The following is a 27,121-nucleotide window of genomic DNA, read 5'->3' as shown; positions in this document are numbered from 1 at the left end:
AGGATTTCAGCTAAACAATTTTCCAGGGCTGAGCATATTCTTGTACGGGGGAGGAAGGGAGTTGGGAGGGGGGCAGGAGGAGGGAAGGGATTATGAAATCCTGAAAAGACTCAGAAAAGAGAGGAATAGAAGGAGGATGATTTTGTAAATTCTGCTTTACATTAACCCTTAACATTAGGGATATTTTATGTAGCTTAGCGTGATTTGCAGCACTTGCAGGAACCTGCCTTCTTTTTCTAGAAATCCTTTAATCTGACTCTTTGTTCTTCATGACAGCTGGTATTTTTGCTTAGGTAACATTTTTAATTGTAGCAAAGAAAATGAAAAAGCAAAACAGTCCCCAAACTGTGTGACTATTACAGTGGGTAATCAGGGAGTCAACATAACATCGTATCAAACCCACCAGTATTTTTGTTACTGGTCTGTTCGGGTCATGTGTTGCTCAGACTCCCTGAGAAAACGTGGGAAGTCCTCAGTGCGATGTCCTTAGCGGTGATTCTTCCCAATGGTGCAGGCGTCTGGTCTGCCTCACGCTGGCGAGCAGCTCAACTCACTCAGCCCCACTCCAAGCCTTCATTGCTAAGGAAATTCATTGAAATGAAGTCCGGGGGGACACGACGTTTTATCATACAAATAGGGGAGTGGGGAAGGCGGGATGGAACACCTCTTCTCCCCTTTCCATTTCTAATTATTCCTTTTCAGAGCCTAAATGAATTAACCTCACTTATTACTCACTTGTGCCTGAACTCATTTATTCATGGTATGACCTTAGCTCTCAGCAATATCTCAGCAGCCCCCCCAGTGCATCCCATTAGCTGTCACTACATTTGAATTCATCACGTGTTGGGAAATCGTTGTCTTGCAAGTGTGACAAAGTAGTGATTACCCTTTGAAAAGGTGACCTAGAGACACTATGTGGTGACAGTTGTGTTGACCTTACTTTCATGCCATTAGAAAGTAATTGTGGAATGATTTTAAAAAAGAGAAATATTAAATCCACCCTTCTGCTTTTTGTTATCTGGAATTATCTTTGCACTTCTAGGGAAATTTGGATTCATTTTTAGGATGAAAATAGGCTTTTAATGGTGTGACTTACATTATAACTGCCTGTTTCTCTCTTGCTTTTAGTTTTGTTGCGAAGATCAGGACTTTAAGCTGATCCCAACTAGCAAAGGGTGGAGGTACATAGAATTACTGCAGATGGCTCTTTCTGTTCATACACTGAATGCAGACCCTGATCCACCCTGTGTTTGCTCAGCTGGATGAATTAATCTTGTTTATTAATTAAAACATGGGAAACTGATGTTTTTACGCCAGTTTCACTTTCATGTTTTTGCTGTCTGTTCAGTGGGTATCAACAGTGAGAGGAAAAGCTTAGCTCTTTTTAAAAACATAATTATCAGCCTATAAAAGAAAACAATTCTATGTACACCATGTGTCTCTCGGGGTAGTGGGGAGAGAGGAAGTCCCATTTGTGTTAATGTTAATGGGCTACACTGATCCCTGCCTTAACTTCTTTGAGGATGTTGTCATGGCCATTTATTTCTTAGCAGACGTGTGAGTTAGCCACAGGACACCCTGCACGTTATCTCTCCATCTAAGAGTACATTAGATTCAAAGAAAGCTAGGTCTAATTCATTAGATGCTTAATCTTGTTTAAATCTGAAGAGAATGTAGGAGGAATAAAATAATTCTTGCCCATGTTCCTATTTTGATTTGCTCTTTAATTATTTCATGCAGGTGGTATTACAGTAGCTTCTACAGCAGGCTCATGAGTTCTGTGCACTCTTAGCAAGCTTTAAAAGAAAAAAACCTGACTTCTTAAATTTCTCATTGTCCTTGCTAGCTGCTTGGCATTCTGTTATTTACTCCTTTACACTGTCTGCCCATTAAGCAAAGGATTAAGTTCAAAAGGTGTTGAATTAGGCTTTTTAAATCCTCAAGAGGAGAGCACCATTTGTCATTGTTTTCATGTATCCTCCAGCACATTAGGTATATTCATGTCACAGTCTGCAGCTTGTCTCCCCTTTCCTTTAATTCATAAATTCTGTGCGTGGGGAGTTTGCATCTTTAGATCCCCTCTGGTTGATTTTTCTCCCCAAGGAGATCCAGCTGTCAGCCTCAATTGTAATTCTGAAATCAAAACAGCAACTGGATTGCTAGTAACTTTCTCCTAGGTCTAGTCGTGGTTTTCTTTTCTGATGCACTTGGTGTATACAAAGGAGTCTGATCACTTAATGCTAGTGTCTGGCATATAAAAATCATAAGGTGTTTAAAATGCCAAGGAAAAATATTGTTGGAAGTGTGGTTTGAGCTGTTAGGGTACATCCAGGTCACTTACCCAAGCTCTTGTCTCTATCTAGGAAGATGAGGAAGTTGCGTACGTATTTGTAAATATAAAATTCAAGAGCCTTACATAATTGTATGAGTTCAGGAGCTGGCACGTAGAGTCACTCTTCCTGAGACTCACAATAAATTTGGAAGAGTATGCAGGTAAATTAAACTGTTGCGTGTCTTCCATTTCATTGTTAGCTGGGCAGGAGCAAGACTCTGAATGAAGCGTCTTCAGCTACGCTGAGCTGGTAGCCAATAACCAAGTGTAGGGATAGTGGAGGAGCTGGACTGAAGAGTGGCCTTTTCCTTCTGCTTAATTACCTGCAGGAAACTAATTTCTTTGGCTATTATATGGTGGCATTATAGGCAGACCCAGAGTCTGTCCCATTGCATTGCAGTGTGTCACCAAGGATTTCCAACAGGTAACTTTTAGAGTACGTTCCCTGTCTCCACCATTGAGTCTCTGGATGCCCCTGACCATCCACTGTGTTTTATTTGAGGTCAAGTGAAATGTTTGCTGCATTGACTTCACATGCAGCTTGGCTGAAGGCACCCAGGCCTTGGGTTATTCAGCTGCAGCACAGGCCGTGGTAAAAAAGTGCCTCCCAGAGTTGTATTCTTGTTCTTTTGAGAGTCTGTGGAGTGAGGGTCTTTGTATGTGAGTCCCTGCATTGCAAAGAAGTTCTTATGTCACTGTATTTATTAGCTTGAATTTTCAGTCATTGGTTCTTTAAAAATCCGTCTCTGCTTCATAATATATTTCAGCTGCTTGCACAGCAATGTTGAAAATACACCGTGTGATTATGGTATGTAAATACGTAAGAATTTCTGAATAGTTAAAGAAAAATTATAAGCACCATTTGGGCTGTTGATATTTATTAACTGGTTAGGATTCAGCATAAATCTTTCATCATGAAATGATGTCTTATTTTTAAACAACAATAGCTCCCTCTATATTTGCATCCAACATCAGTTAAACCCTGGCCCCAATTTCTTACTGGATGGCTTTGTTATATTCCCCAGCAAGATTCTTTCTCCTGGCAGAGAAGCTTTATTTTAAGAAATACACAGCACAGCAATAACGAGGTTCTAAATAGTAGTCAGAAAAATATTCCAGTGCAATCAAAATGCTTTTTTAAACCCCAAAATATTACATGCTGTTTCAAAAGGGGAGAGTCACGACAAAGGAACACATGGGAGTCCCAGTGCCCAGTGATACGTTGCCAATGGAGCGCACCAATTACACCCATACTGAATTTGGTCCTAAAAGTCCTGTTTTGTTAAAGGCTATCTAAAATAGTATCTAAGGACTCTTTTACCAGAGAATTTCTGTACACTGTCACAAGGGTGGAAGCAAATAAAAATAATTGAAGCAATTGTCTCAGTTGTCTCCAGGGTTGTCATGATGATGTTGGTAAAATCAAATAAAGTGGAAGTTATTGCAAGTTGTTAGTGAGCAGCACAGTTGTGAATTGGCAGTGGAAGAAGCTGAAAAGCTTAAAAGGTTTGCTCATTATCTAGATTTATTGTTTTCAGTTGTGGGAAAACATTGGCTAAGCAAAATAACATGACTAATATCTGGTCTTGGTAGTGTGTTTTAAAGAAAAATATTTTCTTCTTGTTTTTATGGCTTTTACTGGATTATTAAAAAGTGCTGTGTCAATCCATACATTATTAAGAGATTTAGCAGCTTGGTTTTATCCTCTGTAGCCATTTACATTGCCCATGCATCTGTGAGGAGCATGAATTTTTACGGTAGTGAAAGAAAAAGAAGATCAGGCACCAAGAAATGTTTTGAAAAAGCCTGTAGTCAGTATAAAGTAAACTGGACAACAGAGCAAGTACTCTGTTAGACAACAGAGGAAATTGTAAATGGTGATTTTGAAATGCATCGTGAGAGGAAACCAAGCAAACTTTTTCCATCCCTGCAGATTTACTTGCAACCTGCCATCCAACCTGTCTTTGTTCAATGTTTGGGACTTCTGCCTTGCACTTCTGTGCTGTGGCATGGAAGAAGAGCGAGCAGGGCTTTTTTCGAGTGTTTGTGCCTGCCTTGCACCCCCAACTGTCCGGTTTCCCTCAGCAAAACAAAAACCTCTGGGGGCTACGCAGTAAGGGGCAGTGGCACTGTGTCATCTGAACATTTTCACATTGATGCAAAAGCTTGCAGAAATACTCAGGACACGCAGGTAGTTTGCCCTGGCTTCTAGGGACGTTCATCCATGCTGCAACACTCGACAGAGATACCTGCACTTATTTATGCAGGGCTCCAGCCAGGCCCATCTCCAGTGCTCCTCGGGATGAGGCCCTTTCTCAGCAAACTACCCTGGGAGAACAGTGGGAGTAGGCTGCTTCCAAGCTTCTGTACACCTTTGTGTCCTTACAGCCTAATGGAAATGATGTCTGCTGGGAGAAAAGGGGTTAGGCTAGCAGGTTTTAACATCCATTATCATCAAGTCAAACTTTGTATGTAACACAAGGTGTAGCCGTTTCACCCCAGTACGTTGTTCTCTAGTAGGATCTGTGCTTAAGGATGTTGTAGCTGCTAGAAGATATCCTGGCTTCAAAGGCGTTAGCTGCTGCTCGTTCCTGTTACTCAGTTGCCCGCATTCAGGAAAGCGGCACTCAGCAAAGTATAAGGGCTGACAGTATGCAAATCTTCGTAATTCAGAAACCAGATGCTGCTCTGTTAGTAGGTATTTTCTCTTATTTCCTTCATCTTGGGCTGCTGGGATCTTAATTTCCTTAGGGGGAGAAGGTCAGGACCTTTAGTCTGGATCTTTTCCCCAAGAGGTCCTGGCCGTCTGCTGCTTCATTTGCCTTCAGCGGGAAATTAGGGTCTTGAGCATTTCCAATCAGTCATTGAAAAGCCTCCTCTTGTAAGTGTTTGCTCTTCAGTAAACCGTACTTATGAAATTAATCCTCTTGAGATCAAAGGCGTGAGACCTGTATTACTGAAATATTTTATAAACTAATGTACCTTGCTTATATAATCCTTTTCTCATTGAATTTGGTGACAATTTGTCAGAGGGAGTAAGAATTGACCATTATTAACCTTGAAAAGATTCTCAAGCAACATGATACCAGACATTTTATTATTTTCAATTACCTAGTGTCTGCTCCATTTTTTTAGGGTTTTGTTTACCCCGCTGTGGGCCTCATAAACAGATTGCCGTTTACTGAAAACATTATTTTATGAATGAATGAAACTCATGATTTCCTGTTATAGCCAACTGCATTAATAGAAGGGTCTGACTTTTATCAACTAAATTGTTGATGAACCGGCAGTGGGAGCTAGCAAACCCTCCGTGTGCCAGTGGCACACCCAGCTGAATGCACTGCAAAGTGTCCTGCACTGTCATCCTTCACTGTGGCACATTTCATTCTCTCTAAAAATACATAGAGCAGGCTCTTCAGTTTGGTTAGCAACATAAATCTTTCTTAATAGCTAATAATAGGCATTTGTTTATTTAAGGTAACTACTAACTATTTAGACTGTCACTGCCATAACATCAATCACTGTGTATCATTCCAGTACTTAATTCAGTAATTCCATGTTTTGCTTAGACAAAAATTAGGAATAAATTAAATTCAGTGATATTTCAATGCCAGGTGATTTTGTAGTACTTACTAAAGCCTCTAACATTAGAGCTATGGTGGACCTTCACAGTAACCTATTACTTTGTGAAAAAAAGCCTATGCAGTTCCATATAAATACTTAATAAGGTAATAAATGTAGAGAAACAAAATCTGATATTGGATTTTTTTTAGATTCAGATTTAAAAAATATATATTTTTCCTACTGTTTGCATACACTAGCAGATTCAGGAAGAAAATCAATCAGAATATATGTAACAAGGTAACATGATAGATAGCCCTCCAAGAACAGTGTGAATCTTTACAAAGCATCTGAATGCAGTAATGAAAGCATTCTCTAATGTGTTTAGGAGCACTTGAAACCCAAGCCTTATTTTTATAGTGGTTTGTGCAGCCTGTGATTTGTTCTACTGGCAGAGTTTTCTGAACTGAGGAGAGGCTCTGCCTCTGGGTGGAGTGCTCACTCCTTTATGGCTTAATGTATACATCCAGAGGAAATACTTCAGGTTCAGCTTGGCAAGCCGAGCAAGGCAGTCGGGCTCTGCATGCCTGCAGCCTGGATGTGTCCATTGCAGGACATGAGTCCAGTTCTGGGACTTAGCAACGTTCTCCTGTCCTGATTAACTCTTCTTATTCTGGAGTTGGTTGGAGCTACAGTTGGCTTTTTTTGGCATGGATGGCATGGCATCTGTTTACGTGGATTCTGTGCATCATTCTGTGCTAAAACTCTGTAGAGATGGATCACCACCATGCCTACTAACTGCTGTGTACAGAATGAAGACTGTATGTGTTAGAAAGCTTGACTGGGCTGTTGGGGACCTGGTTTGGATGTGTTAGTTATATATGAGGCTGGACAACAGGAAACTGCAGAAATCTCAAGGTTTTGAGGGTTCTTCTAGCACCTAGCAGAGGCAGTATTGTGAAAGTACACAAATAGGATTATAAATTGCAATTTGAAGAAGAGGGCCTACTTACTGGAGTTTGCGAGAGGAAATAAATCCAAGCCCATGGTTTCTTTTTCTCCTCTCACCAGAAAGAAAAAATGTGTAATGAATGTCTCATGTCTGAAACACTGGGCTGGATTCATCAAAGGGAGTTAGTAATTACCAAATTGAGAGAATCATGAAGCGCTTTTCTAAATTTGAAAGGCTCATCAAGAATAGATCAGGAGCAGGCAAAATTAATAGTTATGAACTCATTTCCATAGAAATGGACTTATTAGCAAGCATGCCAGCTGCCTAAAATTATAAGGTCTTTTCCTTGTGCTTGCAGGAAATAATCTTTTTTTATAAAACTAATTTTGACTTTTTATTTTTTATTGCTCCTCTAAACTAGGGTTTGGCAAAATCCTTCTAAACCGGGAAAAGACTTCACTGGACAATAGAAATATTTAACTAAAGAGAAGAAAGATGTGGAAAGGAGAAGCGATTTATAGTCTTTGGATTCCATCAGGCTCTTCCCAATAGGGCGAACTTATTTAAGAGAAAAATGGAATAAGTCTCAAGAAAAAGCTGACAAATCTTTATGGGATAAAGTTTGGTTTAGCGGGATTTAATGGCTGATAACAGCATGAGTTACAGTCGTCTTCTCTGCTAGTGGATTTTCCCACTGGTAGCGTTTTGTCTTCACCAGGCAGTTGCAGATCGACAGTGACTACAAAAACCAACATATTGGCCACCAGCTACAAATCAGACTAAAAGCTGAAGATTTGCCATGGCAGGGTGGAATGACTCCTTTTAAAAAGGGTTATAGTGTAATGCTGCATAGCCAGGAGAGAAATTTAGATACAGGTGTTGCAATGTGGATTTATCAGCTAATGGAGCTGACATAAGTAAATGCTAACCTTTAAGGTCTTGATTATGGTTTAATTTGTCTCTGGTTTTACTTTAGCAACCTCCATCAATTTCAGTGGAAAAAGGCAGTGGTCTCCCACACGGTATTATAGAGGATGGTTAATAAATTGCAAGAATTATGAATATGGTACTAATCTTCCCACTAGGAAAGAAGCCCCCGTAGGATAAGAGATGCAGCGGCCAGCAAGAAGGTGCTAGTCTGAGCAAGAAATAAATTCACTTTTCAGGTTTTATCACGGGTTCGTTATAGATGTAACCTGGGAAGAGACTTAGAACAAAGAGGGTGGATTAGTCCGTGGGGTACTCTGTGTCCCAGATACTGTAATGCTTGGCATTGCTTGAAAGCTGAATCTTTGTCCTAAAGAGGAAAAAAGGGAGACCATGATTTTAGAGAAAATTCATTGACCTGCTGTTCCGAAGGTAACTGGAAACCTGCTGGTTAATAAAGGAGTCCAGAAAGTTGAATGCTGGTTTGCTAAAGCTGTACACTCAGTGGAGAAACTCTGTAAGTGAAAGATGATTAGATACAGTAAGTCCATCTCTTTCAGCAAAAGTCCAAATGAAAAGAGGTGGATCCTTCTTTAATCAATATTAATATGTCATGCTACATGATTTGCTTCTGAGACAAAGGAGAAAACATTTGACAAGCCACGTTGTTTTTCTAGGTGATGATAAGGATTCTCTGAACCAGGACTTAGGAAGTCCTGGGTCCTGGGACACCTGGGAAGTCAGCTTTGCTTTAGTTCATATGTTAATATTAGTTAGATCTGAGGAAGCTTTTTGTATGTGAGTTTCTGCTCTTTTCTAGACGCACAGAGACTCATTTCTAATCCAGCAGTGTATAACCATGTCTGCCTTTAAATGAAATTTACGTCTTTTATAGCTATACAGCCGTGCTAAGGATGCAGTTGAAGGTCTTTGCATATTTACAGGCACAAGAGTCATTTTACTCCCTGGCAATTACTTCAGCTTGCTATATAGGCAAGAGACACACATGCTTTTCTTAGGGAGATCTGAGTCCCAGTCTGTCTTAAAAATATAAAACCACTATTATGGTTATTTTTTGGATGTGTAAAAAGAAAAACAGGAAAGGAATAATTGAAGGCATGATGGACCGAGCTCAAAGAAGTGCCAATCGGTGGGACATGTGGAATGGATTTATTGGTGCAGACTAACCTGACATATTATTTAAGTGGTGATTCTAAAGCAAAACCCTCCATCAGTGGTTTTGTTCTGAATTTGAAACCACTCGTGGGTGTTTTTGTGCGTGGCAACTATTGACTTGAACAGATTGAACTTAAATTGCAGATCTAAACATACCTTGACCGGCCCAATATCTAGATCCGTAGTTAGTGTAAAGCTCATCTCTAAATTTTATTTCTGTGTTGAGCAAATTAATTTTATGTAATTTAGATAAAACAAACTGCCAGAAGTGATACGCTGAAGACTATGAAGTTGAGTACTCCATCGTGGTGCCCACAGTGGTTATGTTTTTAACAGAAATGGTTTAATTACATCCTTAGTATTGTGTAGTAATACTTGTCTTAAAAGACTTTTGCTGATTGTCTGGTTGGCCACCCAAAAGATGCCTTAATAGCTTCTAGTTTTGCCTGGAGGTGGATATTATCTTCTGTCAGCATGGAAAACATTTATCCTCCAGGCATTGAAGCATATGTTTGTAGTGTTTGTTGTCAGAAAGAAAACATGAAAATCAATAATTCCTGTTCAGATTTTTTTCCTTTACAGTGCGCCTTCAAAAACATATGGCAAAACCAGATTCTGCCTCTGTGCAGTTGGGAAGAGGAAAAGGATGTTTTAAGTCTCTGTTCTTTGTAGTAGCAGGCTAAAACTTTCTACGAACACAGCTCTTGGAGTCACTACTTTAGGGCAAGGGCACACAAATAATGTACCGTGGGGCAGGATAGAGGGTGAAATTACAGAGGGCGGGTCATTACTGAGGGGTGCCTACATGCATAGGACACATCCCTAGATGTGGAACAAGCTATCTCAGGCTCGCAGTAAGAGCACATTCAGGTCATTACAGAATGGCCTAACATGCTGCAAATTCAGATTTTAACCTATTTTATGAGCACGTACCCTGAAACTTCCGTAATATTGATAACATCCGTTGTCTCTTCGACAGAATATGATTAAGCAGCTAGGTCTGCAGTCAGGTTAGCTGCCCTTCCATCCTGCCTCCGTGTTTTGTAAGCTGTGTCAGGTCTCCACACTGCAGGTGTCTGTCTGGGAATTTGGGGCAGGAACTTGTATGCTGCTTTGTAAAGTACCTTAATTTTTGTGGAAGTAAAGCGCTGGATGAGCAAAGATCTGTTTTCTAAATAGGTCCCTGCTGTGGATATGCCGAGTGCTGTTGGTTAAATCTTGGTGTCTGTTTTCTTCTCTGTAACATGAAGATAAGATCTGTCTTTCTAACCTGAGGATTAATTATTAATATTTACATAGTATTGGACCAGAGGAGAGTACTAAGTGGTGGTGTTAACAAAAGAAGCAGAAGTAATTTTTAAGTAGTTCTGAATGCTATGCATTTACATCCATTTCTTTACCTTTAAACTTTTGTTTCCAGATGAGAAACATATAATGATCACCATATAATTACAAGTCTGCACCACTGATGAGAAGAATGTTTTCATGAATTGAAAATAAGGATAATCTACCCCCCATTTTTTGTCATGTGTAAATTCTGCAAATCCATTTTTTCACTGAGATAAAGGCAAGGTTGGGTTTGAAAGACTTCTCCCCCTGCCCCAAGAGCTCATTTCTGATACAGCATGAGGAATGGCCAGGTATTCTGTTGTTTCGGAGCATCAGTATTTGCAGCAACAAAATTATAATAATGCTATATTAAATAATTTAGCAACATCTGTGCAATGCAGTTCCCAGGGTTTGGGTCTTATTCTGTAAGTTCATTGTGATTGCAGAGAATGAATGCCTGAGTTTAATGGGAAAAATGCCTCCATTTCAGGAAACTAAAAGATATATTGTCACCATAAAGTATAGCTGCTGCCCAGCCTGTAGTTCGATTTAGGTTTCTGTCAGTGTCTTCAGGTCTGCATATTGAATTTAATGGTAAATCTTCTGGTGAATAGAAAAGAGAAATCAAAATATATTTTGTTATTAACAGCTTACTGACGTTATGAGCAATTTTGTTGTGGGTTTTTTTTTTTTCCCCCCAGAGCAAACATGTCCTCCTACGAGATCCTGCAGATGGACTTTGAGATCGACAACACTAGCAGCCTGGCAGGGGCCCAGCAAATTACCTGGCAGGTGGAATACCCTCGAGATGACTCTGTGAGCGAACTGGTAGTCTCCGAGATCTTTGTCAGCCGAACAATGTTTGTGGGAATTGTTCCTCTTGCAATGGTAAGAACCGTCTGCTGCTTCTTTTTGCTAAATGTTTCCGCTGATTCTTGTTAGTATTCAAGGGAATGTGAGCCATTTTATTATATGCTACTTCCTATGCACCTGCTGCAAGTGATTTAAATGCAAGAAATACATTTCAATAATATTTTATTTACCTGATATGCCAGAATGGCTCCTTGGAAACCATTTGAGTCTTTTGTGAAAATCCTTTACCGTTTGTGGATTATTGGCCTGGTACATGGTAATAGCTCCTTTGGAGCCATTGTCTTCTGGTGTATTAATGTGACTGCAATGCATGTGCTCTAAGGGTAAATGTTGCAATTAGTTGGGACATTTTCAATGAAATAAATTAGCATGCATGTGTGGGAAACTTCATTGCTAAACCAAACAACTGGACTGTTTTCTGCTTTGCTTTTCTCCAAAGCGCCACACAGTCTAGTGAGCTGCAAAGTGTCAATTTAATAAAAGGTCCGTTTTGAGTTATAGAGAAAGGACAAAATACTTTTTGAAGATGTAGGTGTCAGCCATATTTTCCAGGCAGGGTTTAAGGTGTACGTGTGCAGAAAGCTTGAAGCTGATGGTTTATTTTAAAAATGCAAATATCTCCTTGTAAAATCAAATGCACCTTTTCTAGGAGGGACCTTTGGCCTACGTTTGGGCCTGATGGACTTTGTAGCACTAGAGCTTTAAGCTTACACATGACCAGTGATTTCAGTGGGGATATTCTGGTGTAAAACTAGAGAAACAGCCAGATACAGAAACAGCGCTTTTTTTGTAGATAAAGATATGGTAGACTGCATGGTAACATTTGAATAATATCCAGCCAGAGAGCCTGGATGTTATACCAGTTCCCTCAGAAACACTCTGGTAATTTTTGTTTACTTTCTCATGAACATTTGCACTTCCTTTCCAAGTTGGTCTGTGCTGGTTTGCTTTCTGTTACACCATATAACCAACAAATATTGGTGTTTTCCTCTGCATGACCACTAGCTTCTCTTACTAGGACAGAAGCAAGGAAAGATGCTTGTAAAGGTAAACAAGACCCTAAATAATTTTAATTTCCAGTTCCTACTGCCAAAGGCTACACTTACTGGCAGCCCAGTGATAGAGGAGAAATTATATGCAGAAAAGTCAATAGAGAATTTTCTTCTAGTGCTTTTTTTTTTTTTGAAGTATGTAGGAGATGAAACAAAATTCTAATTGTGTGGATGGAATATTATCAAGTAGTAATGGTGAATCAGATATAATAATGACAGAATGTGGTGCATGAACAGTCTTGCACATAGCACTGCTGCTTTCAAATGGATGGCATGGAGTTTGTGCTGTGCAGAGCACCACAGATAGAAAAGAAAAGTGAATCCGACCCAAAAGCCCATTGTGAATGTTGGATCAGAGCTTTGCTGCTGTCTCTGCCAGGGTTTTGCCAGGGTTTCACTTCATCTCTTTGCAGTTATGGCAGATGTTGGCCCCTTCAGCTGCCTCTAAATGTCCTTGGACAAAATCTGAGGCTGAACCTGAATTCAAAGCGGAGCTAATCTAATCTCTGACACTTTGTCATCGTTAACTAACTGTGGAGTAAAGGAAAAAGCTTCTTTTGTGAAATTATGACCTTAATCCTTAAATGGGGGTCTCCTGTGGGCTATTACTTTGCTGTTGCATGTGAGCATCCTTAACTGGCTTGGCCCAAGGCTGATAGGAGAATTGATGACAGCAATGGCAAGGAAAAACAGCTTGTATTTGCATTTCTTTCCCTTATGTTTGCCAGTTTGCAGTGCTGCTTTATTTAACAGTCACTAACTGGTGCAGGTTCTGGCACTGCATTGCCCCGTGAGGAGCAAAAAATAGTTGCTCTGTGCATCATCCAGTGTTCTTCAGAGAAACACGTTCCCGAGGCCCAGAGTTCCTGGCTGAACTAAATGCATTTTAACGTTCATTCCTCTTCAACATTTGCCTGGCTCATTGGTAAAGCAGTCTCCCTCTGAGTGCAGGTTGTATCTGTAAGGGAGAGTTTTGTCATCTCCTGGACCTTGGTCTCCCAGAAGAGCACGACAGAAGGGTCCAGAAACCAGTGTGGTTCCATGCCTTTGCCATTGCACTGAATATAAATTAGTTGCTGTTCCTTTTCAGTGTATCCACTTTTTCATTGTCAACATTGAATATTTATAGATGAAAACATAGAGTTCCTTGGAGAGTTTAAGGTTTGAGTAAAACATTTAGCCCTTGATTTGCAGGAGTGAATGTTTTGATGGGATTACCAAAACCTCATGGTGGTTCAGTGGTAATGACACCAGCATTTGCATGAAGAAGCGCAGCTCAGTGTCATGACGAGGGAAAATTTCTTTCCAGTAAGAAGACTGGAAGGCCACTTTGGTTCTTTTAATATAAAGACAGCCTCTTCCATTTGGTTTGGAATATCACTGTTTTGTTGCTGCAGTTGGTCATGAGTTTATCTTTGTTTTCCATGCTACTTTCTTAAACAAACAGGAGAAAATCGAAAGAGCCCCCAGGTAATTTATTCTGTCATTGCATCGTGGTGACTCTGGAGATAGTGGTGGGGATATTTTTCTCATTACTAGCTTGCGCTTTTTTTGTAGATAAAGATATGGTAGACTGCATGGTAACATTTGAATAATAGCCTGATGAAAAGAGCTGACTTTTTGTTTTAGTGAGTTTATGAAGCCCTTAACATCAAACCTCATGTTCTTAACATTTACATTTGGTAGCAAGCTTGAAAGGCTTTTTTTGTTTGTTTTTTTGCTTTTGGGTTTTTCTAAGTGAAGATACAGCTGATTTTTGCACATTATGTAGCAAAAAATAGCTCCTTATTAGCAGACAATCTTGCTGTAATGAATTGATATTGCAGATTATTTCTGGCTAGCCCTTTGGTATCAAATCAGCAGTGCATTAATAAGCACTGTTTTGAGATGCACAGAAGGAAGCAGGGCCAGGGAGACTCTGCAGGTGAAATCCTGGCCAGGGCAGCACCCATCAGCTGTGCTCTGTGCCTGCTGTTAGCCTGCTCCTGAGGTGAGGTTATCCGACATAACTTGGTGAAAGAACATTATGATAAGCTGCAATGCCTATATGCTGTGACTAAAAAGGAACAGAGATTTTTAAGCCTCTGTGGGGACATTAGGAAGTAACTGGAAACTTGTTAGCTTGTGAGAAAAGTAGAAATACTTATTGTAGCAAAACCAACTGTTCTTCCTTCTGTCTGATAACTGTAAAAATACTGTGGGTTTTTTTGGGGGTTTTCCATATTTTTTGGAAGAGGACTAAAATACAATCTTGGAATATTGAGAATTCCTCCCAAACTATCCATCTTAATTTGAATGATCCTCCATATAATAAATCTCAGTGTTATTTGTTGCCAAATTCGGTGCATTCAAAATATGTAAATAAATAAAATATTCGCACTAATGAGAGAAAATAAAACAAAATTTCATATTGACTATGAATATGAATCAAATCAGATATGAATTAAAAGAGAGCCTGCTTTCTGCATCATCTGACAGTTCTCCCCAAATCCTTAAGCTCCTTCTAATTGAAACATCCAGTTTCAACAACTGCACAGGGCCAGACAGTTGGGATTTTCAAGGGAACTACATCCAGATGGAAACAGCACAGTCTAGTAGTTTAGGATTTGCTTTCTGAAAGTCGTGTATCTACTTCTGGGTGAGCAATGTAGACTCTGTGCACAGTGGAAAAGTGCACAGAGAGGATGCCGTGGGAATGCAGACCATCCCTGGCTGGCATGGCAAAGAAAAGAGAAAATACCAAGATGGGTGATCACAGTTGCATGCAGCCTACACCTCTCCCAGGAGCTGATTTAGATGACAAGCTGTGATAACCCTACTGCTGCTGTAAGGGTCGGCTCTCTTTGTGGAGTTGTTCTTATGGCTCTGCTTGTAAATCAGATGCTTGCTGAGAGGCTTCAGTCCTATAGCACTTAGTACATAGAGGAACATAGTGGGGAATGCTCTTGTTGAGCTATACTGTCATTTCCATCATTCCCAGCTGCTGAGAAGAGTGTGGAAAAGGAAGCGACCCAGTCTGTGTGCGTACAGCCAAAGTTGTATGTGAAAACACATTAGGTTTTACTTGAGGAAAGTTTTGAGACGTGAAAGGACATTGGAGGGTAGACTGTATCTTTCAGCCTGTGCCCCCCTCAGAAAAAACCAACACCCCCCCGGTTTTTGTTTAGTCCAAACGTGGCCTTGTTACCTCTTAGCAGGTGACTAGAGCACCAGTTCAAAATCAATTCAGAGTGCAAAGCACTTACTGGCTCACTGGCACCGTTTCCAGCCTCACGTACGATCTGATCCCAGATGGTATTGCTGTGTGCATTTTACACCATTTTAGAAACAGATTGTTTATTTTGTCTAGTATTCAATGTGACTTATGCTCAGATGATCAGACAGGATTCTGGACCTCACATACCTATCCTACCTAGCCTTTGTTTTATAAACTAACTGATGTCCCAAAGTGCTTATACCAATAGCCTGCGTTTTGTTCCTGGAAGGTTTTGTTTCTGTAGATGAGGCTAGATTGGGAAATTCACCCCTTCTGAGCATGAAAATTGGATATATGCATAATTGTCCTCTTGTATAGCTGTAGAGGTATAAAAATATATGTATCGAGACAAGGTGTCATAAGATACCCAGGTACAAGTATGTGGGGAAATACATGATTCTTTCTTACTTTTTTTCAGACTGCTTTAGAAGTGGTCAGTGAAATCCTAAGTTCTTTGGACAACAGGCTGAGAAAACACAAAGCTCAAAACGTAGCAACCTCTGAAATCCTTCAGAGTGCTGCTGTTTTAATCCTGGAAGCTGTGCAGCTAGGTTTCTGTTAGGAGGGAAAGTGGATTTGAAAATGAATGAAAACTGTCTGTGTGTGTATTCCTCTATAAGTACAACTTTGCAAGTCATTCTAAATTCATTTTCTGTGAACTGTGACACATAAAATACGTAAAGATGCATTGTCCTGTAACTGCTAGAGCATTTTCTGATAGCTAGAAGGGATTGGATGGGCCTGCTTGCATAGGGAAAATAAATAAATGCTAATTCCTAAAACTCCACACAAATTAACATTTTTTCCTTAAGTACTCTATTATTATTTAGTATTTATGTAGTGGTTTATGTTTTCAGAACACTTTACAGACATTAATTAATCAGACCTGAATAAACCAAGCTTGATGAGAATGGAAAATTAAATGGAAATTAAGTCACCCTTACTCAGTTTTACCTGTTTCTGAATGATTTGTAAGTCACTTTTCATACTCCTAAAGGTACTTTTTAAAATACTTAAAAAAAATCCTACGATACTATTGCCTATTATCTCTAAAAACTGTTTTGGCTAGAAAAGAAGTAGGATTTATACCGTCAAGAGCTAATGTCAGCACAGATGAGTGGCTTTGAAGAATGTAAATGCTGTTTTATCACCTAAAGCTGTGCACAACTATTTAAGCCGATTTAATTCAGGTAAAAATACATGGATGGGAGGATTACTCCCTTAATTCGAAGCCTATTTAGAAGCCGGAATATTTGACTCCTGGAGGTTTCTTTGGAGGAGAGTGGAAGGAATATTTAGTTTTATCTACGTTTTGCCATGAGCTTTTAAGATAAAAAACTGGTGAGAAATTTTACCTATAGAAAATGAATGGGACTGAACACTGTACTGAGGTGGCTAATTTGGAGATAGCATGCAGGCTTCTAGCTTGAGTGTTACTGCACTGTCCTCTTGCAAGATACAAACATGTCCCTAAACACCTTTGAGGATCTGCGCCTGGCTGTTCAGTGTAACGTTCCACAGTAGACTGAGTGTCAGATGAAAATGTTTGCTCCTGTGAGGCTTATCTTGTTTTCTTTTTGACAATAAATGTCTCTGATAATTGATTCTTCCAGCATCTGGTGTACAGATTAACATGTGGAACTAATGTCCCAAAAAGTAGAAAGTGATCCATTTTCATTGTGTTGAGTAGAATAACAGATCAAGGTGAGGAAGTGGAACGCAACCACATTTGAAGCTCTTTTTGGTTCCACTATTTTGTTAGGTTACTGAGTATCAGCAAAAGAATCTGCCTTCTGATATTACAATTACTAACTATAAACACTGCAGGTGATTATTTTAAAATAAGTTTTATGGCATTGAAGTAGGATGTGAGTTGTGAATCTGGTTGATGTCTAATGCATCAGAAGGTGTGTTTTAGGCATCCAGCAGATCTGTCAGAACATTGTAAAGTTGGATTCCTTGATTTGTCTTAGTATAATAATCTTGCAATGTAATAATTTCGTGAAGTGGAAGTGTATGTCCTGCTAATTGTAGAAATGGATAGCACAGATAAATCTGTTCTATCCAGTGGTGGTACAGTTCTCACAGTTATCTCTCTTGACCTAAATAGACATAACCTGCAATTTCCATAGTTATGGAAAGTTGCTGGTAGCAAGGTAGGCAGTGGAGCCTGACTCCTGCGGTACAAGAAACAAACATTTCACCAGCTCTGAGCCTGTCATCCAGGTTTCTGTCACAAATAAATGTGATTGGATTAACCTGTTATCTAACTAGCAGTTGGGGAAAAATAATAAAAGAAGAAAAATCCAGGTCTTTTGGAGAGTTTCTAGGCAACCAGGAACTTAGTCAAAGTAAAGAACAAGACATTGAAGAGATGTATTTTAGCTGTTTTTTAGAAGAAGGCTCCAGCTGAGGCTGAAGGCTTGAGGAACAATAGGTTTAATAGTAGACGAATATCTAGCATTCTCTTCTTATGTGGGAAAACGATGGCTTGGTCTGTGACTGGCAGCACTGGTGTTTTAGATACATGTGCTACAGATCCTTTCTTTTACAGTAATAGAATTGTAATTCCTGGACTGTCATTATTCTGAAGTGTTTTTCAAATGCAACAATCACTATTTCACCAGTGCTCTGAGCACCTCAGCCTGAAACATTTCTCTATAGCCTACAAGTATTTAATCTATGTCTTCAGGAATCTTGTTTCCTCCCAAAAAATGTAAGCTATTGGTTGACTAATGGTTTACTAATGTTGTGAATCTCTTAGAACCACAGATGGCTGTATATACTGTAGTGAGGTTTCTTTTAAATAGGAGGTTGAATAATAGCATCTCCAGTTGCTGCTAGCAAACGTACTGACAAGAACACCTGGAAAAGTCATCCTTAAAGATGCCTGTTTCTGTAACTCAGGCTGAAAGGGAATTGCTGAGCGCAACACTTTGCTTATTTATTTTAGAAAAAGCAGGAATGCAGGGTGAGGATTTTTTTTTTTTTTTTTATTTTAATGTACTTTTAGCTTTGGCTGCTGAGTATCCAGTGAGGAATAGGAGGGTAAACGCAGTTTGGGATGAATGCCACCAAATCCTCATTTGCAGAGGAGATGGCATGGCCTCGCGCTCTTATTCATGGAGAGTCCACCGCTGTCATATTCTGATACATCTTTCCCAGTAAGGGCTGCATGCCTTTCCAGCTTAAAGGTTCAATTAAAAATGTAAAATATTTTTGTGGGAAGATTTTCCAGAAATGATTGACTAAATAAAAAACCCTCTCTAAAATATTTGGTTTTGTCTGCCCTGCATAAAAGAGACAGGACTTGGGTGCCTGGCTTGTGCTGGGAATGGTGTCACATGCCTGGAGAACGGTAGTCTCCGTGTGCAAGTCCTCAAGCAAGCTTGAGGCCGTGGCACAAACTCAAGACAGATCCACATGCATCCACATCCAGCCGTGGTCTGCAGTGGTTCTCCATGCTGAGTGATGCCTGTGTGGCCCTCTAGTCAAATAAGCAGTCATTTTAAAGTTTAGAAATCATGTGTTTCCTGGTACTACTTCTCCTGTTTTGTAGCTTTTGTCTATGAATCTGCTGAGATTACGTCCTGTTCCATTATTCAGATTCTGCCCCATCTTTCATTCATGACAATTCCTGTGCCCTTCTTTGGGGAAAAGATTTCTTCTGTGCATTCATTTTAATTCAGTACAAGTTAAAAGATGTCTGAAGTAATGTGAATTTGGGTGTCCATGTTCCTACACAGAACACTGTTGAATCCAGCTATCAAAAAGGGAGCGTTTAAAAAAAATAAAATCCTTTAAAGAATTTATTTTTCCTACAGAAATCATTTTTGCTAGTGGCAATATAGTTTATATTCAGACACCAAATAAAGGAGCACATTCATGCCAAGGTGGAAATTGACCCAGACTTAGAAAGAAGCTTACCTTCACCTTAAACTAAAATAAGAAAATGTCAAGCTTTAGCAGCCTCTTTTCTTCGCTCTCTCTGGGGTCAGTTATAAAACCCCAGAACGCTTAATCCTGGAGTGTCAAAAATATCAGAATAGGATCAGTCATTTCTAGCAAACCCAGATGATTTACATATTTTTAGAGGTTGGTTAGAATGTATTTATGTGCAAAATGTCCCATCCGTGTTTATCCATTGCACTTAATGCATATTTCTTACTTGAAATCATTTTGACCTTTGGCCTTCCAGTTCCCTTTAAATTATACAGTCCATCTCTGTTTTACTTTACATGCAAAGTGAACTGCACAGATCATGATTTTGTCATTCACAAAATTCACCTTTTCACGGGAAAAATATTTAAAAGTAAATTCAATATAGAGTAGATCTTCATCCCAGAAATATCAGGGATTATCAAGATTTTTTTTAAATAAAACCAGAATCTATGAATCCCAATCACAGATTTCAGTGTGAATTTTAACATTAATTAATGGGAGTGGGATTGAAGCCTTGAGCTTCCCTAAAACCCCACACTGGAAGGATTCATTTTAAACTCAAAGCAAATTAACTACTCTGGAGAGAGTACAGAATAAGAAAAAAGAAATTCTTCTTTTGTAGTATTATATTCCCATGCCCATAGTGAGTGTTTTGTGTCTCTGTAGCAGAGATTGTATCTTCTGCAATTATTACCATCTTCAAATTAATTGTCATAGGGAATTAAATGGTTTTGTTTTGTAAGGCTGTTCCGACAACCACGGGGTGAATTTTATGGAGCAAGATGAAATTTTAAAAGATTTTCTGAAACATATCAGCCAAAATACAAACCACTGAAGATTTTATTAAGTTTGATCCAGGGGAACACTTTGACTCTGAAATACGCTGGCAGAGGAATGTGTGGGGAGCACATGCCATGAGGAATGCCCACATGGGCTTCACTCTGACTGAACAAAGCCAGGAGATTTCCACATGCTTTGTGAACAGACATTCAGAAAAGCTATTTTGCATTGATCGAAATTGTTTAACAGTGGAAAAACGTTTTTCCTTGTAGAACTGAGGTGTTTGATTAAACTTGATTAAATAATGTGCAGATATTTAATTTTGAAAAAGAGCTTTTTTTTCTTAAGTGAAAATGTCCCATTCTGAATATGGCAGAGTAGGACCATTTTGACAATGTCAGCCTTCTTTCTCCGTGTTCTTCCGAAAGCGAAATTCCAGCCAAATCTCCTCAATTTCATGAAGTGTTTCAATTTTAACTGGACTGTATTTTCCAAAGGATATCACATTTTTTCCCTTTCAGTCTCATTCTGGGCATCTGAACTAGGTCTTGGAATTGCTCATTGTGAACCATTATCCCTTTTTTCCTCTGCTCAGTTAAACATGCTCTACCATTTAATTTTGAGAGTAAAAAAGAGAGAAAGAAACCAAAGGAGAATTTGCTATTGGTGGGACAAAATAAATGGCATTTTAAGTGTTTCCATGAAAGCAGTGTGACATGACAAATTTTAAGAAGCTCTGTGAATACTATTAATATTTATGATGCACTCAAGAAAACAGCTATTGTGTGCCACATCCATCAAAGATAAGAATTGTATTCAACTGCGTTGGATGATAAACATTGAATGACAATAGTTAGAGATTATATGAGGGATTTCATACTCATGTTTCATGCCTGCTTGAGGTAAAAGCACCATGTTATTCCACTGTGAACCAATAATTTTCTTTCATGAAATTAGATACACTTGCTGATACTTGTTACAACCATAGTCCAAAACATTAATGAATATGCAGGGAGTGCTGATGCCAAGTGCTTCAGAGATCCTGTTGCAAGCTACTCAGGATCAAGACCTAAAGACAGCATTTTCCACTAATCCTCCTCTTGGAAATCGCTCTGAAGCTTACCAAATTGCAGTGATTTGACCACATATTGCTAGTTGTTTGCAGTTTGGATGAATGCTAATGATTACCCCATGAAACGAAGGCCCTTCCAGCATAGCAAGCTGGCTTTTTATATCCTTTTATATTATTTAAAATATCCTTTTATATACTTTAAAAAAAATTCCATCTCTCCATCACCAGGAATGGGGCAGAACTGCCCGTGCCATGAGAACACCTGCTCTGATCCCACATCGGCATCTGTCTTTAGATAATATGACCAAGAATGTCCGAAGTCTGGCATTGCTTTTCTTCATTGTCATCACTGTAAAATGCAGTTTTGGAACTAATTAATGGTCATCCAGGCAAGCAACTGCCGGGGAGAGATAAAGGGGACATCTCTCACCACTCTTGCTATTAAACACTGCACGTCTCCTCCCTGCGCCGCGTGGCCATGCCTGGCAAGCTGCACGGCCTCGTCCTCCCCCACTCCCGATCAATGCTGTGTCTGCTCCTGTGATTAATCTCTTTGACACAGAGGCCGCGTGCATTGCCACTTCCATGTTCTTTCTGCCCTGCCTTCTTATTAAAAGTGTAATGCTCTGGAGATACTTCTTTCTGAAGATCAGACTAATGATGCCTGAATTCTGCACTGCACACCCCCCCTCTTTGGAAAGAAACTGTAATTCAGAGTTGATGGACGAATACCTGTAGCATCTTTGGTCAGGTGTTTCTAAATAAAGCTGTATTTGGAAGAGTTGACATGCTCTCCATATATCAAGGGTAGGAGGACATCCAGGTATTCTTGCAGCTAGAGTGATCTCGGGTCCCTTTGATCCATGTGGAGAGTTACTATTCTTAGAAAACCCTCTCCAAGGATGCACAGGCACTAAATTCTTGTTAGAAGTAAGTGGTTCAAATAATAAATGTGCAGAGGAAAATGCTAAGAGGTGCTGTTCCGCTGAGCTGATGTGGCTGTGCTGCCTCTGGAGGACTATTTGGTTACCTCTGTTCCTTTACGCTTGCTGGTTCTATCTTTATGAAAAATTTGCCGATGGGAGTTCAGTGCAAGCTGATGGAGGGATCCCTTGACAGACTATCAAGAGTGGTAGGACCTCCTGCAGGCCAGGAATAAGGGCACAGCGAACCTCTTGACAGAGTGATTGCAAGAGGTATGAGCTGAGCCAACCTGAAGTGATTTTTGTGAGCAGTACAGACCATTAACTGGACCCAGACTGGGGAAACACAGTGTGTTGGAAGGAGCTACAAAGCTTTTACTTTGTCTACCTAAAATGAGACTCTTCTTGTTCCTTAACAGCTACCCAATAATTTGGCTCATCTGTAATTTTTTCCGGAGTGCTCATTCTGGTTTTATTGCCAATTAACTTAGCATTCTAGTCTTGGTCTACAGCTGATTGGCCAGTAATTTGAATTAAAGCCCTCATCAAAAGGGCATAATTTGTAAAACAGAGAAGAAATCTCAGAGATACTGAAATTACTGTTAATTAAATCAGCACATGAATATAATGGGCACACGTGAACAAAATTATGTTTGTTTTTGAGCTGTTCTGCTATCTGGAGAGTAAGTCTTATTAGGACTATTTAATTGTCAGCCTGTATTTATAAGATGTACAGTGAGCTGAGTCCCTTCTGCATGAATTAATTTCGTATTGTGTATACATGTATGAGTGATACATACAGTTCTTAGCTTATGCAAACAGGCCATGTTCTTGCCAAGCAGATGCTGTACTATATTTCTTATGTACATGTTGCACTGAAAGCTTTTCTTTTTAAACGGTCATTTGTATTTAACACAACTCTTGTTCAAAGCTGGCATTGACCTTAATGTAGTTACTTCTGATTTACGTGGCCCCAATATCAGTTAGGCTTAGGAATTATTTTACATGTAATTTCTATTTTTTTTAATTCAATTAAAATAGCATCATAAAGATGGAGCAGAGCAGCAATCAAGAGAGCTTTAGAAGTTGTAATGTAGCCTATAAGCAGCTATTGTGTATAAAGAAATTTCTTACAAAGGTGCCTCAGCTTTACTGAAAATGCTAAGCTATAGCTTTATTAAGATAATCAAGATACTCTTAACACAGTGCTTTGGGACAGCCTTGTAATATTCTGTGTTGCTCAGTTCTCAAGTTCTTGAATTAGCAGTTTCACAACTCTGCCTCCTGTGGAGCTGGAAGGCAAAACTGCATTTTGTACTGGCTGGCACTTATCTGTGAGCTCTTTCAAGATCAGTCCAAGGCAGAAGACAACACTCCCTCGTGCGGGTGGCTGAAGTGAGGGCATCAGCACTGACGAGGGCAGAGAGCAGCAGGTGTTGCAAATTCCAGGTTATTTGAGAGGTAATAAATGCATTCCCTGCTGTGGCTAGGGGAAGAAATGGGTCCAGCGAGTTTCAAGGGATGAAATGTTGGCATCACGCTGAAATCTGTGGTCAAGGACAGGGAGAAGCTAATCTGGTTTTGCATAACCTTTGGGGCCTTCTAATTCTGGGTTGGTAAATGCATCGAAATAGTAATGACTCTTGTCATTCCAGCTTGCTTTCCATAGCTTCTGGGAATACCACTGCCCAAAACCTTCATGCCATGAGACCAATACTGGCATGGCTCCTGTACTGGAGCTTGGGAGAGAGCCCAAAGCTGCTCTTCTCAATGCCTGCAGAGGAAGAACCTTGCCCTGACTTACACACTGATCACAGAGACAGTATTTGCTGTTGCTGCTTGTGCAGTCTCCCAGTAGGATTGTAGTAAAGAGTAGGAGGAAAAAGGCAGAGAATATAATAAAAAAATCGCACTTCATTCATCCCATTCCTGCACATGTCCTTTCTCCTCGTGTTGTTTCCTTGTGGTCAGGAGCAAGCTAATTCCTGTAGCATTGGCTTGGCTCTACAAAAGCGGAGGAGTCACAAGAATTGAAGTTTGATAGGAAAAAAATGCGGAGCCATTTGGACACTGCAGCATTTTGGTGTGCCAAGCATGGGTTAACAGGCTTGATGTACTTCATGTTGCCAGAGATTTAAGTGACAAACAGAGTATTTGATCTCTGTCTCTCATTAGTGTGTCATTTCTTCCTTTGAGTATGGATGTCAAAATGCATTTGATCTGCTGCAGAGTTAAAAACACTCATTGTTTCAGCCTCCATTTTGAAGCTCACCTAATGAAGAGCAAATTTCAAAGGGAAAAACATGCCATTAAATTCTGTGTCAGAATAGGGAGCTGTAATGGTTGTTTAGCTTTTTGCCTCTAGATTGCCAGCTCAAATCTAACTCTGCTGATAGAAATTAGAAATGTGGTTTCTAGGGGCCAGCAATTTATGTTAAAAGCAAAACTTCAGCCCTATGAAGTGTGATATCCCTATGACTGTGGAGTACTGCAAGTAATGTTTATAGAATTTGAGATGAGATTTTCAAGAGCATATCATGGCTGGATTTCTGGAAGTTCTTAAGACACCAGGAGCTACAGATAGTCACTTCATGGGATTTTTGAATGGACCTGCTGTTTAACTCTGTTAGACACCTCTCTGCAAATTGTGGCTCTTGCGGGTACTAAAGAAGGGTATTCTCAGTGTACTTTCAGTGAGTTGTGTGTGTCCAAGTCAGCCCAGTTACGCTGACAAGAGGATGGGGCACAGTGGCACTGTGATAGCAGTGAGCAGAAGCTCAGCTGCCCGGTGGTATCAGGAGTCCTGCACTGGCTCCCCAGCACCTCAGAAGAGCATCCTTCAAGGTGGTGGGATGCGGGAGCTTCCTAGTGGGGCCAGTGCTGAGAAGGGAAAAGGGAGTGCGTCTTACGTGGTGCTGGGCAACATCTTTTAGTCAAGTAGTGATGTCGCAGAGGTTTTAAGAGACTACATAGCTTAGGATGGTAAGGAGAGATGTTTTCATTTCAGCCAAATGACATGTTTTTCCGGTGTTCCTCCAGTTCAGCTATTGCTTATTTTTTTGCCTTTGCTTGTGGGCTTTTAAATTCAAAGTGAAGATGATGCACTTCCCACTTCATCTCTAGTTTATGGACTGTGAGGAGCAGCATGCTCTCAGTCCCTCATTTTGAGCCTTTCCTACTCTACTCAAATATTCACAATAATGGGTATAACTTTAGTGGTTAGGGCAAGGGGGAGACTTGGGGTCCAGTCTCTTTTCCAATTACTTTTCTAGAAGTTTGTAATGCACGTATGTACCTAGGGATTTTAGTAGCTTGGCTTAAAACGAGTCTATGCAAGTATTTTTACTGAGGTATTTGTGTAACAGGTACATCCTTTAATAAAACCTTAGCTGCATTGGAACTCCCACCCAACATCCAGGTCTAGGCTTTCCCAAGGACCGATGCTGTTCAGCAGCAGCAGCAGCAGCTCAAGTGTATAGGAAGTGACCAACAGGTAAAAAAACAAGTTTGTAAAAATAAGTGTGTTAGAGATCTACAACACAGCTAGAAGTACTATGATAAATTCCCAGAAACACGTGCATACTTGAGCTGTTATAGAACGAATAATAGCATTCACATAGGTTCATATTTATCAGTTGTTTTCAGCTGTAAATTTGCCATTTAAAATTTAGAATTAGTTATGCTTATACATTGTAAAAGTTGTTTTCTTAATTACATAACTTATATAACAAAATGAGCTGCAAACTGTGGGGTTTTTTTGGTAAAAGCACTTTTGCATTGTTGCTAGTTACATGATTATCTGCTCAAGAAAAGAAGAACAACAATCCCAATGGTGTCCATAGCTTATATCCCATAACGCGAGTTTCAAACCATGAGTTAGAATATTTTTGTTTGCTGGAAAAATATTCAGGTTAAGAATTACTCACAGAAAATAATTCTGATAAATGAGTACATTTTCAAGTTTTCCTAACTCATCATGATCAATTCACAAAGAGGAAAAGGAATGCAAAATTCATCAAATAAATTATTCATTATATTCACTCAGCTATAGCTAACAGTGACTTGTCTAGACAGTAATTACTAATTTTTAACCTACGTATGTTCACATAACACTATTGTGTGAATAGCTTCAGTATACAGCGGCTTGAGATAATAGTAATGGATGTAAGTCAACTAGCAGGTGATTTTAATTGGGAAATTATATTGGATTTTTCTATTGAACTTCCATAAAACATTACATAAATATTGAATCTTCTTAATGTTTTTCTCCAGTTGAATATATAGGCACACAGAGTTCTGTGCTAATTTGATCAGTGTATAAGCAAACATTTTTTTATTTTTTTTAATTCTGCTGTAAAATTCTCAAAAAAACCATTAAATTCAGAATACAGCAAGAATCTACAAGGAGTCTGATGCAATAACAACATTATCCATTTCAGTGATGATTTTCCACTAACTAGTTTGCATGGCACCTTAAGGAGGGTTCACATCTATTTGTTTCAGTTTACTGGCATGCTGTAATGCACTCCTGATGGCGCAAGGAACAGAAACCTTAGTCCTTCCCCTTTATTGCTATGGCAAAAAATCAAGGCTTTGGGGGGATTCCCTTCGTTCCCTAGGCGATGCAAAACCTCTGCAGTGAGGGATCTCGCCTCCTGCTTAGCTACCAGCTGCCTGGGCGGTGTGGTTGCTGGGATTTGCATGGTGGAGCTGGTGCTTGAAAGAGGACCTCAGAGCAGTTTCACAAGAAGATGCCTGGCCACTGCTGTTGGCAAGCCAGTGGTCCTGCGGGTCTGTCAGCACTCAGCAGTAGCGTAGATCTGTGCTACCGGTTGTCAGTTTTGTGGGTGTGACAGTGAAGAAAAGAGGTTTTTATGTTCCTTTGACTTTTTTGCAGAAATCTCTATTACTATTACAGTTAATTAGAGAAGAGTTAGATTGAAAAT

The 27,121-nt window shown here is 39.7% G+C and overlaps 1 protein-coding gene across 1 annotated transcript in view; it reads left to right on the top strand.

Annotated features, from left to right (window-relative positions):
• Positions 1-27,121, top strand: part of LOC143167425 (transmembrane protein 132B-like) — a 263,937-nt gene that overhangs the window by 167,712 nt on the left and 69,104 nt on the right. The window contains exon 4 of the mRNA XM_076352854.1: positions 10,979-11,165. Coding sequence (XP_076208969.1) covers positions 10,979-11,165 — 187 coding nt within the window. The remainder of the gene's footprint in view (positions 1-10,978; positions 11,166-27,121) is intronic.

Source organism: Aptenodytes patagonicus, chromosome 15, assembly GCF_965638725.1.
Source record: "Aptenodytes patagonicus chromosome 15, bAptPat1.pri.cur, whole genome shotgun sequence".
In the NCBI taxonomy this organism is placed as follows: domain Eukaryota; kingdom Metazoa; phylum Chordata; class Aves; order Sphenisciformes; family Spheniscidae; genus Aptenodytes; species Aptenodytes patagonicus.
The sequence above is the reverse complement of the archived record's forward strand: the minus strand, read 5'-3'. Positions and strand labels throughout refer to the sequence as shown.